The following is an 18,058-nucleotide window of genomic DNA, read 5'->3' as shown; positions in this document are numbered from 1 at the left end:
GCACAAGACACACACTAGTGGCTGTTTTTGGAGCTATCTAGTTTACTAGTAATGCAAAAGGTACTCTTACTAGTTAACTAGTGACACATTGGCCTTCACTAGTTAACTAGTTGACATGTTTGGCCTTACTAGTTTACTAGTAATGGAACAGGACATGTCTGCATTATTAATGCCTTTCACTAGCTTATAGAGGGCATTTTGAGCCTTACGTGTTAGCTAGTGAGGACAAAACACTGTCCATAATGAACTAGCAGGAGAAAAATGCCCCTCACACTAGTAAACTAGTGGAATTTGAATAAATACACAAACGGCTGGCATTTTGTGCAACTAGTTAACTAGTGGGACGTAACGTTGGCCACTAGTTAACTGGTGCGCAATGTCGCACTTGCATGCAAATGAAGAAGGCGGAACAAGGATTTTGATTGGTCCATTTAGGACTCAGAAACCTAGAAAACATGGCTGACTTCATCCAGGCTGTTCTAAGAGCAAACTTTTATAAACTAAGATCGTTTGGGCATAAAAATATGTTTTGATAACACGTCTAGTGACAAAGTTGTGGTGTATTGCTATAATCTTCGTTCAGTTAATGTCTACAATCTTTAGTTTTTCAGTTATTAGTCTGAAAATCGCTATAAAACTGGAGGCATTTGTATATGGTTGCCTAGCAACGAAACCTTTCAGTAACATGAACATTGATGATAGCAGTGCTGGTGTGGCAAGTCTGGCTCAAGTGGTTAAGCAGCAGGAGATCATGTGGGAGACCAGGGTTCAATTCTTTAGTAGTACATGAATTTTTTTCTTGAGCTTTTAATTACTTTTGAAACCATTTGCAGTTAATGTGTGCAGTTAATGTGTACAATCTTTTGTTTTTCAGTTATTAATCAGAAAAGCGCGACTGAATGGATACATGTCTGTGGTTGCCTAGCAACAATAAACAAAGAATAATAATAAAATCGATCCCTTGCATGGGGTTTCCCTGTTATTATTAAAAACCATTTTGACAGAATATGAGATACTGCATACTGCAGGCTCTGCTTTACTATCTATACTGAAGTACCGTTGCAGAGCAGTGTGTCACTTTAGCCACTAGGGGCACCCATCAGGACCTGATCGCGAGGCTATGAACAGTAAATTTACATATAGACTGGGTGGGATCAATTTCCAGAGTTCTCCGCCTCCTAATTTTAATTCTGCGCCATTAGCTGACTAGTGTGAATTTAGGCTTCAACTAGTTTACTAGTATACATTTATGACCTCACTAGTTAACTAGTTTGGACAAAGGATGCATCAACTAGTTAACTAGTGAGACTACTGCCATCACCTAGCTAGCTAGTAAGCCATTTATGGTTCACTAGTTAACTAGTGATATTGACCTACTGCAACTAGTTAACTAGTGAGGTGTTTTGCCTTCACTAGTAAACATGTGCACATTTTTGGCAGTCACTAGTTAACTAGTTAGACCCAAAAGCCTTCAACTAGCTGACTGGTATGCATTTTGGCCTTTACTAGTTAACTAGTGGACATTTCTGGCTCTCACTAGTTAACTAGTGAAGCTGAAATGTGTTCACTAGTTAACTAGTGGGCATTTATGCTGTCACTAGTTAACTAGTGTGCACAAACATGGCTCACTAGTTAACTAGTTGACAAACATGGCTTGCATGTTGGCCTGATATCAAGATATCAGAATAAATGCTTAAGCGGCTGGCCAAATTACATAGAAGTTAACAAGTGGGAATTTGACATTCAGTAGTCAGCTAGTAAACATTTTTGTACCTTACTAGTTGACTAGTAATATATAGAAGTCTTTAAACTAGTTAACTAGTGCACATTGCAATGTCCACTAGTTAACTAGTGAACATGCTGAGCATTACTAGTTAACTAGTAAGATATGAAACATATGAACTAGATAACTAGAGAGAATTTGGGCCTTACTAGTTAACTAGTGAGCATTTTGGCTGTCACTAGTTAACTAGTTCACACAGAAATGGCCCACTAGTTAACTAGTGGACAGAAATGGCTTGCATGTACATGACAATTATGCCTGATATCAAGATATCTGAATAAATGCTCAATCGGCTTGCCATACACACACACACACACACACACACTAGGGAGAATGCGGTTTGTGGTTATGTGCCATTTTGGTCGTTTGTTTGGGTGCATGGCATTTAGGTTAAGACATGAAATACAGTAGGTGTAATGTAGTGTAAAAAATTTTTTGAAACATTATAACTAATGCAGTGTATTCGAAACAAATTAAAGTATAAATTATATGATTTACAGTAAATTCATAAAAATACTTCCTCTTCCTTATCTGCCTAAACAGATGCCTGTGATTGGAACCTTACAGTAATGCACAGTGGAATTATTTTGCATTAATTTCATTCTTCCATTTGACATCAAACACAGCAAGACCAACACACATGCTCTTCTCTGTGCTGATGGGATGTGTTTATTTCCCTTTTATCTAGAAGACCAACACACATGCTCTTCTCTGTGCTGATGGGATGTGTTTATTTCCCTCTTATCTAGAAGACCAACACACAGTCTCTTCTCTGTGCTGATGGGATGTGTTTATTTCCATCTTATCTAGAAGACCAACACACATGCTCTTCTCTGTGCTGATGGGATGTGTTTATTTCTCTCTCATCTAGCAGTAAGAGCATCATTTCCATGTTCCGCGTCTTCACCTCGTGTCTGTGAGCCACTCTGTACCTCTGTGTGGACCATGCCCATTCCTGTCACCACAGGGGATGATGGTCAGTTTGGATCAACTGAAACACCTCTTAGCAACATTATATTGATATGTAAGGGATGATATTTAGTTTGGATCAACTGAAACACCTCTTAGCAACATTATATTGATATGTAAGGGATGATATTTAGTTTGGATCAACTGAAACACCTCTTAGCAACATTATATTGATATGTAAGGGATGATATTTAGTTTGGATCAACTGAAACACCTCTTAGGAACAACATATTGACATATAAGGGATGATTGTTAGTTTGTATACTTGTAAACTAGCCTGACGTAGCCATACTCAATTCTAGTCAGAACTTCCAGACCTCAAATGTTGTGGGCGGGACTAAGTTCGGCTGGCACCCAGGCTATACTTAAACACCTCTTAGGAACATTATATTGACAATCTAAGGGATGATAGTTAGTTTATACACTTAAACACCTCTTATGAACATTATATTGATAAAGGATGATAGTTATTTTGGATCTACAACAAATACCCCTCAGCTGCAGTACTGAATCAGAGGCCTCAAGTAGTACGTGTTGGCAACAATACCTCAAGCAGCATCACACTGAGCACAGGGGCCCCCCAAGGCTGCGTGCTCAGTCCGCTGCTCTTCACCCTGCTGACGCATGACTGCACTGCAACCTACAGCAACAATCACATAGTGAAATTTGCTGACGACACAACTCTGGTGGGTCTCATCACCAAGGGCGACGAGACTCAATACAGGTTGGAGGTCGACCATCTGACCACGTGGTGCAGGGACAACAACCTCCTGCTGAACGTCAGCAAGACCAAAGAGATTGTTGTTGACTTCCGGAGAGGTCACACCCAACACCTGCCACTGACCATCGACGGTGCTGTGGTGGAGAGAGCGAGCAGCACCAAATTCCTGGGGGTGCACATCAGTGAAGACCTCTCCTGGACCACCAACACAGCATCACTGGCGAAGAGAGCTCAGCGCCGCCTGTACTTCCTGCGGAAACTCAGGCGAGCAAGTGCTCCACCAGCCATCATGACCACATTCTACCGAGGCACCATTGAGAGCATCCTCTCCAGCTGTATCGCTGTGTGGGGCGGAAGCTGCACTGAATACAACAGGAAAGCCCTGCAGCGCATAGTGAACACAGCTGGAAGGATTATTGGTGCTTCACTCCCCTCCCTGAAGGACATTTACACCACCCACCTCACCCGCAAGGCGACCAAAATTGTGAGTGATGCAAGTCACCCCGCTCACAATCTGTTTGATCTACTGCCCTCTGGGAAGAGGTACAGAAGCCTGCGCTCCCGCACTACCAGACTCACCAACAGCTTCATACACCAAGCTGTTAGGATGCTGAACTCTCTCCCTCCTCTCCCCCCTCCACCCTCAGCTACATAACATCCTGGACATTGGACCCACAAATGGCCGCCTGCACCACTCCACTTGCACACTTGTACACTTTGCAACTTGTTGTTGTTGTCCTGGAAACACAACACTTCTGCTGCTCTTACATAACTTGCACCACTATGCCACTTTATTTCTTACTTAGGTCAAACAGAACTACCTCAGCCTCTTATTGGCCTGACTTTGCACTAGTATTTTATTTTATTGACTGTCTATGCACAATTCAACCAAATTTTGCTGCTCTTATTTTTTTTCATTATATGTGCCCTCTTATTTACTTATTTACTTACTTTTTTGTTTACTTGAATGTTATGTTTGTCTGTGGACTTAAAATTGTTAAAATATGTCTTGTCTCCACCGTGGGATAGTGAGAAACGTAATTTCGATCTCTTTGTATGTCTGGAACATGTGAAGAAATTGACAATAAAGCTGACTTTGACTTTGACTTTGACTTTGACTTTGAATATTAAATCTAAATATGAAATTGTGTCTGAAAGCCATTTTTATTTTTTTAATTGTAAAAATTTAACAGTTAGATCATTAGCCTCTACTTCAGTGAATTGTGATTTTACACAACGTGTTGAGAGGATGCACATCCCTGCTCTTCGAGTGCCTCTTGGTGGAGAAAAGTGGAATTTGAAAAGAATTAGTACGGTGTCCCACATCTTAGTACACTGTTGCTGTGCACGTGTTGTGGAGGACTGGAATAAGGGCTGCACTGTGCTGTTTTCCTGCTTTCCTCAATATCTCCCTCTCTTCCCGTCTTCTTCTCTTCTCTTCCCGTCTTCTCCTCTTCTCTTCCCGTCTTCTTCTCTTCTCTTCCCTTTCCCTTCTCTCCCTCTCCATGTTTCTATCTATCTGTCTGTCTATTTGTCATTCATCCATTTTTCTCTGTCTTTCCTCTCTCCCTCACTTACTCTTTCTCTCCCTGTCTCTCACGTATGCCCCCCCTCTCTCTCTCATATCTCCACTCTCTTGCTCCCTCTCTCTCTCAACCCCCCCCCCCTCTCTCTCTCTCTCTCTCTCTCTCTCTCTCTGATGTCTCTTCCCCCTCTCCCTGTCCTCTACCCCACAGCAGTCCCATCAGACAGCGCTTCACAGAGCGGCGATGGTGGGGAACCGTGATGGTGTCGCAGCTCTTATCAAAGGTGGCTGCGCTCTGGACCTGCAGGACAAAGCAAGTATCTCTTCCACCGAGAGACTCTTACCCCATTTCACACCGAGAGACTCTTACCCCATTTCACACCGAGAGACTCTTTCCCCATTTCACACTGCACTCTTGAATCCAATGTGTTGAAACGCGTGGTGTGCTGAACATCTTCGTCATCAATTTTCTGAGACACGAGTCTCATGCTTTGACACCTAAACGGAAATCAGCAAAACAGCACCTCTCACATACAAAGCACAGGAAGTGTGAAACACTGAGAACTGAGATCCTGTTTTTAGATTGCAGACATCCCATGTCTCCTGGAAGTTCCACATTGATGCATTTTGATAGCGGCTCCCAGACCCCTGGAATCTGCCAGCAAGAGTTCATGCATAATAGTGTGTGTGTGTGTGTGTGTGTGTGTGTGTGTGTGTGTGTGTGTGTGTCCACGTCCACTGGGTTGTCTGATAGATGTCAGAGATTATAGTGGTGTAGTGCCATTATATACAGAGTAGGTTATGTCACCGCCTTTTGAGCACTTGATTCATAATGCACTTGCATTGTGACCCCCCTGTGACTGATTGGTGTCTTGGTGAGTTGTGGTGTTAAGAACTGAACTGTGTCACTTGACATCACTTCCTCTTTGGCAGGACGGAAACACCGCATTGCACGAGGTGTCCTGGCACGGCTTCGGTCAGTGTGTCAAACTCCTGGTGAAGGCCGGCGCTGACGTCCACGTTAAGAATAAGGTAAACACCCCAAACCTACGTCCACGTTAGGAATGAGGTAAACACCCCAAACCTACGTCCACGTTAGGAATAAGGTAAACACCCCAAACCTACGTCCACGTTAGGAATAAGGTAAACACCCCAAACCTGTCCATCCTTCAACACCAAACCTATCCAGTGCTGTCCAATCCAAACCAAAACGAGCCAAACCAGAGGAACATACAGTGAAACATGTTTACTGATTTATTCAGGTGACTTCAGGAGCAACCACTGATCTTGTACACTCTTAACATGAATGTGTTGAAAACAACACAAACTGTGTTGTCCCTATCTGGACACAGAGGTGTGTTAAAAACAACGCAAGTTGTGTTATTTTCAACACATTATTTAGTGCTGTATTACTTTTGTAAACATATACTGTAGTAGAACATCATTTGATCCAGTGGTTACTCCAAGAGTTGCTGGTAAAGCCAGTAATCCCCCTTCATAGACATGAGTGCTTGCTAATCCTGTTCAATGCAGTCCAATACAAACCAAAAGAATTCAATGTAAACCAAATGTATCCCATGTAAACCAAGTCAATAGTTTATATATTACAACCTCTCAAACCTTTAACACCCTTTTCTCTCCTCTCTTCCTCTCTCACGCTATCTATTTCTCTCTCTCTCTATCTCTCTCCCTATCCCTTGCTGTCTTTCCCTATCTCTCTCTCCCCCTCTATCTCTCTCCCCTCTCTCTCTCTCTGATTCTCTCTTCTCTATCTCCTCTTTCTCTCTCTGATTCTCTCTCTCTCTCCTTGTCCAGGCAGGAAACACAGCATTGCATCTGGCCAGTCAGAATGGCCACTGCCAGAGTGCGCGTCTCCTACTGCTCGGAGGATCCCAGCCCGACAGCAAGAACCATGTTTGTCCAACTGTGTTAATCTGACCGCACACTATTTACACACAGCACCCAGCGGCTCGCCTGCTATTTAATCCAGGCCTAATCCACCGGATTTGTGCACGGCTGCATTGAAAGAGTCATTTGTCAAGCACACAGAAGAGAAAGTAGTATTTAAGTCATGCTCATGTTTACATTGAGAACAAGCCCACACAAACAACATACAGACTTTTAACATAGAGCCGTGGCCTACTGGTTAGGGCTTCGGACTTCTAACTGGAGGGTTGCCGGTTCGAACCCTGACCAGTAGGCACGGCTGAAGTGCCCTTGAGCAAGGCACCTAACCCCTCACTGCTCCCTGAGCGCCGCTGTTGTAGCAGGCAGCTCACTGTGCCGGGATTAGTGTGTGCTTCACCTCACTGTGTGTTCACTGTGTGCTGGTTGTGTTTCACTAATTCACCGATTGGGATAAATGTAGAGACCAAATTGCCCTCACGGGATCAAAAAGAGTATATATACTTATACTTATAGGAACATACAATTCAGTTAATCAGTTAGACTAGACCTCTGTCTGTCTTTCTGTCTCTTTCACTCATGCTATCTTTCTGTCTTTCTTTCTATTTCCCTTTCTTTCTGTGTTCTCTCTCTTTCTCTCTCTCTCTATCACACACTCTCTCCCTCTCCCTCTCTCTTTCTCTCTCATGTCCTCTTGCTATCTCTCCTTCTCTGTCTGTCTTTCTTTCTTTCTATCTCCCATTTCTTTCTTTGTTTTTCTCTCTATCACACACTCTCTCTTTTTCTCTCTGTCGTTCTTTCTCTCATTTCTATCACACTCTCTCCCTTTCTGTCTTTCTTTCTATCTCCCTCTCATGCTGTGTTCCTCTCTCTCTTTCTCTCTCACATTGTCTTGCGATCTCTCCCTCTCTTTCTGTCTTTCTCTCTTTCTATCTCTTTTCTCTCTTTGTCCTTCTCTCCCCCTCTCACTATCAAATTGTGCTGCCATATTTAATACTTCCCTTCCCCCTCGCTGTTCTCTGCCTCTTGATCAGGCAGGAGACATGTGAGAGAGTAACTGTTCTCTGTGATCTTTATCAGGTAGGAGACACATGTTTGCACATCGCCTCTCGCTACAATCAGTTTGCCATGATCAAAATTCTGCTGGGCGCTCTTTGCTCTGTGGCGGAGAAGAATGAGGTAGGTTGCCATGGCGCTCACCCAATGCTGTACCAGTGTCAACACCATTTCCCACTCAACACCTCGAAAAAAAAACGCTTTTCCATTTCCAGGAAATGAATTGGTTATTCACTGACCTGTACGGCCAGTTAGCATTTACATATGAAGTGTGTTGCTCATGACCTGTTATTATGAAATGATATGAGATTTGTGTATATAAATGAGGTTAATGAAAGAGGCCAAATACAATGTGCTGAGATGTTGTTTTCAGGTTGGAGATACTGCCCTGCACGTTGCTGCTGCACTAAACCACAAGAAGACAGTTAATCTACTGCTAGAGTCTGGAGCTGACAGCGGCATTAAAAACAATGTGAGTTAGTGGGAGCTTGATTAGGCCTATTACATGCACATTACAGTTTTTCTCGATTGCTTTGACCCCAAAGGCCCCAAACTCTATTGGTTTTCCTGTGCTAAACAAAAGGAAAACATCTATTCACAGGTGGCAGAGATTTCTTGCGTAAGTCTGAATCTCTGATACACCTGTGTGAACTGAAAGTCCTATCCATAAAAGATACCATGTGTTGATGTGTTGTGTTGATATTTGCCACGTGCATCACACACTGTGCATATAGGGCACCAAGGGCCGTCGGGGCACCAAAATGTAGCCAATAAATATAAGTAGCTTTACTTCAAACTGTTTACAGTGTCAAAATGTAGCCAATAAATATAAGTAGCTTTACTTCAAACTGTTTACAGTGTCAAAATGTAGCCAATAAATATAAGTAGCTTTACTTCAAACTGCTTTTCATTCTTTCAAACGTTTACAGTGTCAAAATGTAGCCAATAAATATAAGTAGCTTTACTTCAAACTGTTTACAGTATCAAAATGTAGCCAATAAATATAAGTAGCTTTACTTCAAACTGCTTTTCATTCTTTCGAACGTTTACAGTGTCAAAATGTAGCCAATAAATATGAGTAGCTTTACTTCAAACTGTTTACAGTGTCAAAATGTAGCCAATAAATATAAGTAGCTTTACTTTAAGCTGCTTTTCATTCTTTCGAACGTTTACAGTGTCAAAATGTAGCCAATAAATATAAGTAGCTTTACTTTAAGCTGCTTTTCATTCTTTCGAACGTTTACAGTGTCAAAATGCAGCAACAGCATGTTACATGCAATGACCTACAGTATGTGTCCTCTCAATCTCCACTAGGCAGCAGATCTAATTTCAACGTTATGCTATATTTAATTGGGAACATGTCTTGAGCACGCACGAGAGAGAGGGGGAGGGGCGGCCTTCATTGCCACTGGCCATTTGCATCCAAAGCAGTTGTGGCCAGCAGCACTGAGTATGGCTCTAAGACACATTTAGAGAAAGTACTGTACTGCCTGTATTCGGTGAAGAAAACAGTGCAAAAGTTTTGTCTCGTCTAGGTGCTAACTGTAGGCATTACGTGTTACATCTTGAGAAGAATGAATACAATTAATTTTTATTTAATACATTTAGTCTTTTCAGCTTTTCTAATACCAGAACAATTAGAACCAGAATTAGAACAAGATGTGTTGTTTGAAGGCAAAATTAGATTTTCCTGCATGTTTTAAATGTTTTGAGAGAATAAACATTTTTTGCAAGCAAAAGTCGTTAATTGATTTGAAAATGTGATGTCAGAGTTGACACAAAAATTAAAGAAATTCGAGAAAAACTGTAACACCAGAAGAAAAGTAGAAGTTCATCAAGTTTGAAATGTTTACTCAAGGTACATGTTAATTAATATATATGTCAAGTGTTTCAACTGACAACATGAAAATGAGAAAGACAGTGATGAGATGATACATATTTATTTTCACAGATTCAGTTTTAAAAAGTGTTATGAAACGATTGATTGCATATATAAGCTATGACTGATTGATTGATTGAATGAATGATTGATTGATTGATTGGTTGCTTGACTGATTGATTGATTGATGGATTCAATAGTTGCTTGAATGAACAAACAAACAAACAAACAAACAAACAAATAAACACATGCAAATCCATATTTCCCAGATGTATTGTGTGTGATCATTGAAGGCCTGATTTCAGACCTTAGTGTACCCGACTCTTCCTCAGGCGGGTCAGACTGCTGTTGATAAAGCCCGGGACCAGAACCACAGAGAGGTGGCCGTGCTCCTGTCCAAAGCAGACCAGGTAAGCAGCGCTGACGGAGCACACTCTACCTGCCTCTCCACGCCACGCAGACACAAGGTCACCACAAGGTCATTCACCACAAGGTCATTCACCACAAGGTCACTCACCACAAAGTCACTCACCACAAAGTCACTTACAACAAGGTCACTCACCACAAGATCATTCACCACAAAGTCATTCACCACAAGGTCATTCACCACAAGGTCACTCAACACAAAGTCACTCACCACAAGGTCATTCACCACAAGGTCACTCACCACACATCAAGAGGAGAGAGAGCAGCATATCATTTCATTATACTGCCTTTCTTAGATGGACTTAAGTGTGCGGTCACATGGTATGTGTACAATGTTTCATTTCAGTCTTTCCATACTGAACTGATGAGACTCAAATCTGGACTAAAATCTACTCTGTCTGTCTGTCTGTCTGTCTGTCTGTCTGCCTGTCAGGGTCATGGCTTTGCTCGGGCGAGGACAGTGAGGAAGAGGAGAGACCAGCTGAAGGCCCGGAGAGCTCAGTCCGTCCCCAGGGTTGAGATCCCTGCAGGCAAGGTACACACACACACACACACACACACACACACACACACACACACACACACACACACACACACACACACACTCACTGAAGGCAAGGTAAAGTCTGGGGCAGAGAGGCATCAGCTCGGGCAGAAACAAGCACTCAAGCACACGCTGTTTCAGCTGACACACACACACACAAACAAATGCAGACAAACACACACACACACACACACACACACAAACAAATGCAGACAAACACACACACACACACACACACACACACACACACACACACACACACACACACACACACACACACACTCCTGTGGACATGCTCAACTGCAGGGATCCAGCACTCTATTTTCCAGCTCATGGGTTCTAACCCCATTGCACCTTCAGAAGAGTCCAGATCTCTTGATTAAGATTCTCTACCACACTCAAGTTTCACCCCAGCGCTGGAAAACTGGACTCATTTATTAATGCACACAGTTATACCTGTGCTAGCATGGTAGAGCATAACAATGATCAATGATCAGTCACGACTGCAGAAAATGTTTGTGTGTGTGTGTGTGGGTTCTTGCAGGAGAACACGTCCGTGGCTGAGGCTGAGGACTCACACAGCAGTGACCAGGCTCTCAACAAACGCATCGAGATGGTCAGCAAAGCTATGTCCAGCCCTCGAAACAGGAGGAAGTTACGCAGGCTCAAAGACAGGGTACGAGGACACAAAGACACATTTTTTTGCGTTCAAAGGAGTGCTGAGCTGATGAATTGATGATCAATGCATACTTTGCATTGATACATGCAGTGCATACTGTCAAGGCATGTCCAAGAGCTTTTATGTTAGTAGTACCATTCCTTGTATTCACATAGCTGATCTCCACCCAAAACCACTGAATAAGATTTCTATGCTTTTTAAAGGTTCCTTTCAACTCATTTACCCTCTCTCTTTGTAGACTGTGAATTTGATTTCATTGGAATTTTTCAGATTTATAAACATCTTTCTCAAACCTTTTGGAGAGCTACCGGTACTTAGAAACAGGTGGGGAGCTACCTGTTGGAGACCCCTGATCTAGAATAAGTAGAGTATGTTTTGTATACAAGGTAATGGTACAAATAATGCAGGCTTTCTGGGGTTCAAGTCTGACCTGCCCCCCCCCAATCCCTCTCTCACCACTTGCTTCCTGTCCCTCTCCACTGTCACACTTCAATAAAGCCAATAAATAAACAAATAGATAAATAAATATGCTTAAAACCACTGGCGGGACGGTTACCCCCCTCTCCCACCTCCCCCCAACATTCTAAATCAATTGTATGCACCATATTTCTATGTAGCATAGTAATGTTATACACCATTTCAAAGCTTTGACTCTTGGGAATCCAAAAATGTCATTTTTTTCATGTACAATCTGTATAGTGCTTTACATTCTCAGATTAATCTTATTATGTCTCAATTAAATTTGATCCAAAATGCCCCCCTCCCCCCCTTCCGCTTTTGGTGCTACCCTGACTTCTGGCTGCAGTGTAGCTGCAGCACAATAAGTAGATGCAACATATTGGGTACTGAAATATTCACAAGAATCCATAGAAATTGAATCTTCATGTTGTGTTATCCAATATTAGTTGTACAGATGTATAGTCTATCTTATACACACTCATTGAACCAACAAAGTAAATGTAAAAATAGAGACATTTTTGTAATCATTCCATATTTAGTGTAGTCATTCCATATCAGAACCCCTGAAGTATAATCCAAATACAAGCATGAAACCTCAAAGTGTTACCTTTCATTTGAGACCAGGATTATGCTTCTACACAAAGGGGTTCATGTGCAGTAAGCATTTGATTGTCAGTATGCATTTTGGATAACAAAAAGTCCTATGGGGAGTATCCATAGGCATTTTACAAAACGCATGGGCATACCTTGGCAAATAATAGTCTAAAGCACTCATATTTTCATTCTATATTGATCTACTTTTGCACACAACTTCACAAGACCTGGAGCTAGGGCTCAGTTGTGTTTCTAAGGGATATCAAGAGACCTAGAGGGCTGAAATGTGGTCAGTTCAGAGATGCTTGTAATCCGGCAGAAAGAAAAAACTATATTCTAGCCTCTGTAACTCTTTGTGAGTACATCACACATTTATTTAGACTGTTTCCTACGAAAACTAGAGGTTCTCAGCTTTCTATAGAGGTCCAACATTTGATGGTAGGCCCCAGAAGAGGTGGGAACAATGCCCTTGTAAATAGGCACAGTGCAATTTCAGGCAAAAACTTTTTTCAGGCAAAAATTCTTTTTGATAGTTAAGAAGTTAAAAAACATCCTTAGAGTGTGTGTGTTGTCGGCCCTCATCTGCTGCTGGTGTTTCAGGCTGACCCCCACGCGAGGAGGGAGGGCCACGGCAGAAGAGCGCGCAGCGCCAGCCCCCTGGACGATGACGACATCACCTTCCCCGACGGCAAAGCCTACCAACTGTACACGCTGTACCGCGACAAGGACGGCAAAATCAAACAGGTCAGAACGAGGGATTTGGTTTTTTTTGTTTGTTTGTTTATAAACTGCGATTCTAGCCGACTGTAAGCAGTGTACAGAATGCAAACGTTTAAAAAAAAAAATACACGGTACATTTCATATATAAATACAGTATCTTTATTACATTACCTGTAGCCTAAAGCACATATTGCAGCATATTGCACATCAAAGCCCAACAACAGAGACACTACTAATAGAATTAAGGTTATGTAAAAGACGGGAGGTGTGAAAAAATACTGTAAATATTGTATTACTGCTAAGTGGTATGATTATAAGCTAACAAGATCTTAATAGCCTAATGTTAAAATGTATCGAAACAAACTCTTATGGTCTCAAATAATTCTGAGTGATGTATATGACTTAGTAGGTCGTATCAACACAATATATTATCTTGTAGTGGATCTTTAGTGCAGCGTCCCCATGGGGGGCAATGTTGTTATCTCTGCCCTCAGGCCCCGGCCACAGACTGCCACTGCAAGCCTCTCATCAAGAAGCTGGAGAACCAGCTAAAGGCCACCAAAATGGAGATCCGGTCCCAGATCTACAGCATCCACGAGGAGATGAACAGCAAGCTGGGCCGCATGGACCGACAGAGCAAACACCAGGTGTGCGTCACTCATCAGCGAAACACCCGTCACTCACTCATCACCTAAGCACCCGTCACTCATCACCTAAACACCTGTCACTCACTCATCACCTAAACACCCGTCACTCATCACCTAAACACCCGTCACTCATCACCTAAACACCCGTCACTCACTCATCACCTAAACACCTGTCACTCATCACCTAAACACCTGTCACTCACTCATCACCTAAACACCCGTCACTCATCACCTAAACACCCGTCACTCATCACCTAAACACCCGTCACTCACTCATCACCTAAACACCTGTCACTCATCAATGAAACACCCATCACTCATCACCTAAACACCTGTCACTCATCAATCAAACACCCGTCAGTCATCACCTAAACACCGGTCACTCATTACCTAAACACCCGTCACTCATCACTCAAATACCCGTCACTCATCACAAAGCAACACCAAAGCACTTTTCCTGTTGCACGCACGCTATTTGTTTATCCAGCACTGGCTTCGGAAATAACGATGTCTACAGACAAGGTAGAGTACGTTGCATGATTTTATGAAAGTATGATGTATTGCGACATCAGAAGCAAGTCAATTTTGTAGTTTCGTATGTCTCATTCCATCGAACTACAGAACCGCTACCCGATCTGGCAAACTTGCATAGTGCGGTTATAGCCGATAGAGGGTCGCGAAGCTTAAACACCCATCATTCATCACTTAGGTTGGCCTCACACAGTGTCCGTTTAACTGAACCGTGTCTGGTCTCCGTTCACATTACATTTTTGTTTGTAGACCTGGGTCTGTTTATGTCATAAACACTAGCTTCTTTTTACCAATATCACTTTGTAATGTCGTAAAAACGGCAGTTTATTTCCTGGTTTAGGAGCAGATAGAATTCGAACTGCACCGGAGTTCTTACGAATCGTACCCCAGACCACTGTTCTTACGAATCGTACCCCAGACCACTGTTCTCTAGTGGACCCGGGTCCGCATCCAGACTGCGTTCACATTAGCAAAAATCACCGAACCATCTGTCCAAACGAACTCGGGTCCTGACCAAACGGTCTAGTGTGAATGCGCTCTTAAACATCATCACTCGTCACTCAAATACCTGACACTCATTACTTAAACACCCATCTGTCATCATTCAAACACCCATCACTTGTTGCTTATAGACCTGTTTCTAGTTGCTCAAACACGTTCGTCATTCATCCCTTCTCAAGTATAAATATATATATAAGTATATATACTCTTTTGATCCCGTGAGGGAAATTTGGTCTCTGCATTTATCCCAATCTGTGAATTAGTGAAACACACTCAGCACACAGTGAACACACAGTGAGGTGAAGCACACACTAATCCCGGCACAGTGAGCTGCCTGCATCAACAGCGGCGCTCGGGGAGCAGTGAGGGGTTAGGTGCCTTGCTCAAGGGCACTTCAGCCGTGCCTACTGGTCGGGGTTCAAACTGGCAACCCTCCGGTTACAAGTCCGAAGCACTAACCAGTAGGCCACGGCTGCCCAAGGTGTTATGAGTCTCAGATTTCTGTCAGATTTTATCTTTCATTCATGTTACAAGATTTCACCTGCCTCATAAACATGGTGCATCCTGTATAATAAATGCTGTATGTATTGCCATAACGATAAACAAGGAATACAGTAAGAGACATTCCACCTTGTCCGTCAGTTTTTATAACAATGCACATATCAAATAAAAGCATATCTGAGAGCGCGCCAATAGCATAAGACTAGAAAGGAAGTCTAGCCGACTGTGTCAGAGCATGCCTAGGACTCCTCCAGAGTCAATGCTGATCTGGGTTGAAGGAAAATAATTGCACAGTTGGTGCACAGTTTTCTAATCAAGAGACATTGTTTAACATTCCTCCTGGGTGCGGATCAAAGAGAAAGCATTAACAAAGACAGATAAGACTCTAAAGAACTGTGTGTGTGTGTGTGTGTGTGTGTGTGTGTGTGTTCTGTATATACATATATTCCTCGGGGGTCAGATCAAAGTGCTCCAGAAGATAGCACAAGAACGCGTGTCTGTGGAGGGGATGGAATGTCTGTACCGCATCAACCAACGGTCCACCATAGAGAGACTGAATGAAGAGCGCAGACAGGTATGACCAGACCACAAACAACACACCTCTCTAACCACACACACACACACACACACACACACACACACACACACACACACACACACACATGCACACACACACACACACACACACACACACGCACACACACGAACATCTACACACACACACACACACACACACACACACACACGCACACACACACGCACACACACACACAGTCAATTTGAGACAGGAAATCAAACCATAATACATGAAAACCTTTATACATAATCTGCCCAACCAAAACTCAGTCAAAACTAAGCATCATAATGGTTTTCATTTATGCTAATTCTTAAATGCTTCATTTCTGCCACTAATAATTAGCCTGTGTTAAAGCAGCACACTGTGTATATAGACTTATAAAATTGGCTCCTGGCAGGTGCAGATATTGGTGTATATGTGATTTGCAAAATAATTCGGTGTGCGTGTCGTATGAACTTACCATGCAGTGGTTATATGAACTAACCTTGCAGTGGTCATATACTATAAACTAACCTTGCAGTGGTCATATGGACTAACCTTGCAGTGGTCATATGGACTAACCTTGCAGTGGTCATATGAACTTACCTTGCAGTGATCATATGGACCAACCTTGTAGTGGTCATATGATCTAACCTTGCAGTGGTCATATGAACTTACCTTGCAGTGATCATATGAACTAACCTTGCAGTGGTCATATGAACTAACCATGCAGTGGTCATATGGACTAACCTTGTAGTGGTCATATGATCTAACCATGCAGTGGTCATATGAACTAACCATGCAGTGGTCATATGATCTAACAATGCAGTGGTCATATGAACTAACCATGCAGTGGTCATATGATCTAACCATGCAGTGGTCATATGGACTAACCTTGCAGTGGTCATATGGACTAATCATGCAGTGGTCATATGGACTAACCTTGCAGTGGTCATATGGACTAACCATGCAGTGGTCATATGGACTAACCTTGCAGTGGTCTGTCTGGTAAGCAGGCCAGGAAGGCCAGTGAGCTGAAGAACTGGTGCATGTCCAAGATCCAGGACATGGATGTGTGCCTGCCCGGCGACCCGCAGTACTTCAAGCTCCTCCCCTCTCCCTCCGTGGACCAATCGCTGCTGGAGACGGACCCCGAGTGCTTGCCGCTTCTCTCGGTGGTGTCGGAGGAGAGCACCAGCTCCTTGGCCACCTACGTCAACGTGCTGCCCAGCCCAGGGTTGGGACCCTACGCCGCCGGCCAAGGACCCGACTTCGACGACGTGTTTGGCAGGAAGTACTTCGAGGTGAAAGTGGACAGCTCCTCAGGTGAGTCCACTGCCTAGTACTAGACACACACTAAAGCCCTAAAGTGTTTTTGTCATTCTCACACACAGACACACACACACACACACACACACACACACACACACACACACACACATTGTCTCAGGTGAGTCCACTGCCTAGTACTACACACACACTAACACCATAAAGTGTTTTTGTCATTCAAGAATCGACACATTTTAGAATATTTATGTTTCAAAGGAAGATGTAGATTTCAATTCAGCATGCATTAAAAATACAGTTATTGTATGTTATGTGCTTACTCACATTTTCAAATTAAATGTACAACTGACAACAGAAATTAATTGAAAATGAAATCATATTTCATTCATATTTGTATTAATTTCTTTCATTATTATTTCTTTAATATAATTTCAGAAAATTTTCAGGGCAATAATAGTGTATAATGCTTTATTGTTAATTGTTATATTGTTATATTTATATTCCGCCCCCACCCTGAGTAGAGGACCAGCAGCACCCGCCTGAGCTGGACTACGCCGTCCCCTCTCTGCACCTGCCCATGGTCCGGCACAAGCTCTTCTCTAGGCCGCGGCCCATCTCTGGCGACCCCCAGTGGCTGCCGGCGGACCTGCAGGAGACCGACTCCTCCGAGCCCCGAGCTGACCGGCGCGGTGGGGGGGACGAGTTCTACCTGAGCACCCCCAGCGACAGCCTGTCACCCTGCAGCCGCCAGCCAGAGAGTGACCCGGACGACGCT

The 18,058-nt window shown here is 43.0% G+C and overlaps 1 protein-coding gene across 1 annotated transcript in view; it reads left to right on the top strand.

Moving 5' to 3' along the window:
* Nucleotides 1-685: 685 nt before the first annotated feature.
* ankrd6a (ankyrin repeat domain 6a) overlaps nt 686-18,058 on the top strand; it is a 17,811-nt gene continuing 438 nt past the window's right edge. Inside the window, exons 1-14 of the mRNA XM_076293350.1 lie at nt 686-766; nt 5,210-5,311; nt 5,932-6,030; nt 6,814-6,912; nt 7,984-8,082; nt 8,333-8,431; nt 10,171-10,248; nt 10,698-10,799; nt 11,353-11,484; nt 13,141-13,284; nt 13,755-13,907; nt 15,901-16,014; nt 17,013-17,322; nt 17,805-18,058. The exon at nt 17,805-18,058 is cut by the window's right edge and continues 438 nt beyond it. Coding sequence (XP_076149465.1) covers nt 686-766; nt 5,210-5,311; nt 5,932-6,030; nt 6,814-6,912; nt 7,984-8,082; nt 8,333-8,431; nt 10,171-10,248; nt 10,698-10,799; nt 11,353-11,484; nt 13,141-13,284; nt 13,755-13,907; nt 15,901-16,014; nt 17,013-17,322; nt 17,805-18,058 — 1,866 coding nt within the window. The remainder of the gene's footprint in view (nt 767-5,209; nt 5,312-5,931; nt 6,031-6,813; nt 6,913-7,983; nt 8,083-8,332; nt 8,432-10,170; nt 10,249-10,697; nt 10,800-11,352; nt 11,485-13,140; nt 13,285-13,754; nt 13,908-15,900; nt 16,015-17,012; nt 17,323-17,804) is intronic.

Source organism: Alosa pseudoharengus, unplaced genomic scaffold (genome assembly GCF_046254945.1).
Source record: "Alosa pseudoharengus isolate Yale_2024_CS ecotype anadromous, Long Island Sound unplaced genomic scaffold, YU_APseudo_1.1 YU_APseudo_1.1_scf_2, whole genome shotgun sequence".
NCBI lineage: Eukaryota > Metazoa > Chordata > Actinopteri > Clupeiformes > Clupeidae > Alosa > Alosa pseudoharengus.
The sequence above is the reverse complement of the archived record's forward strand: the minus strand, read 5'-3'. Positions and strand labels throughout refer to the sequence as shown.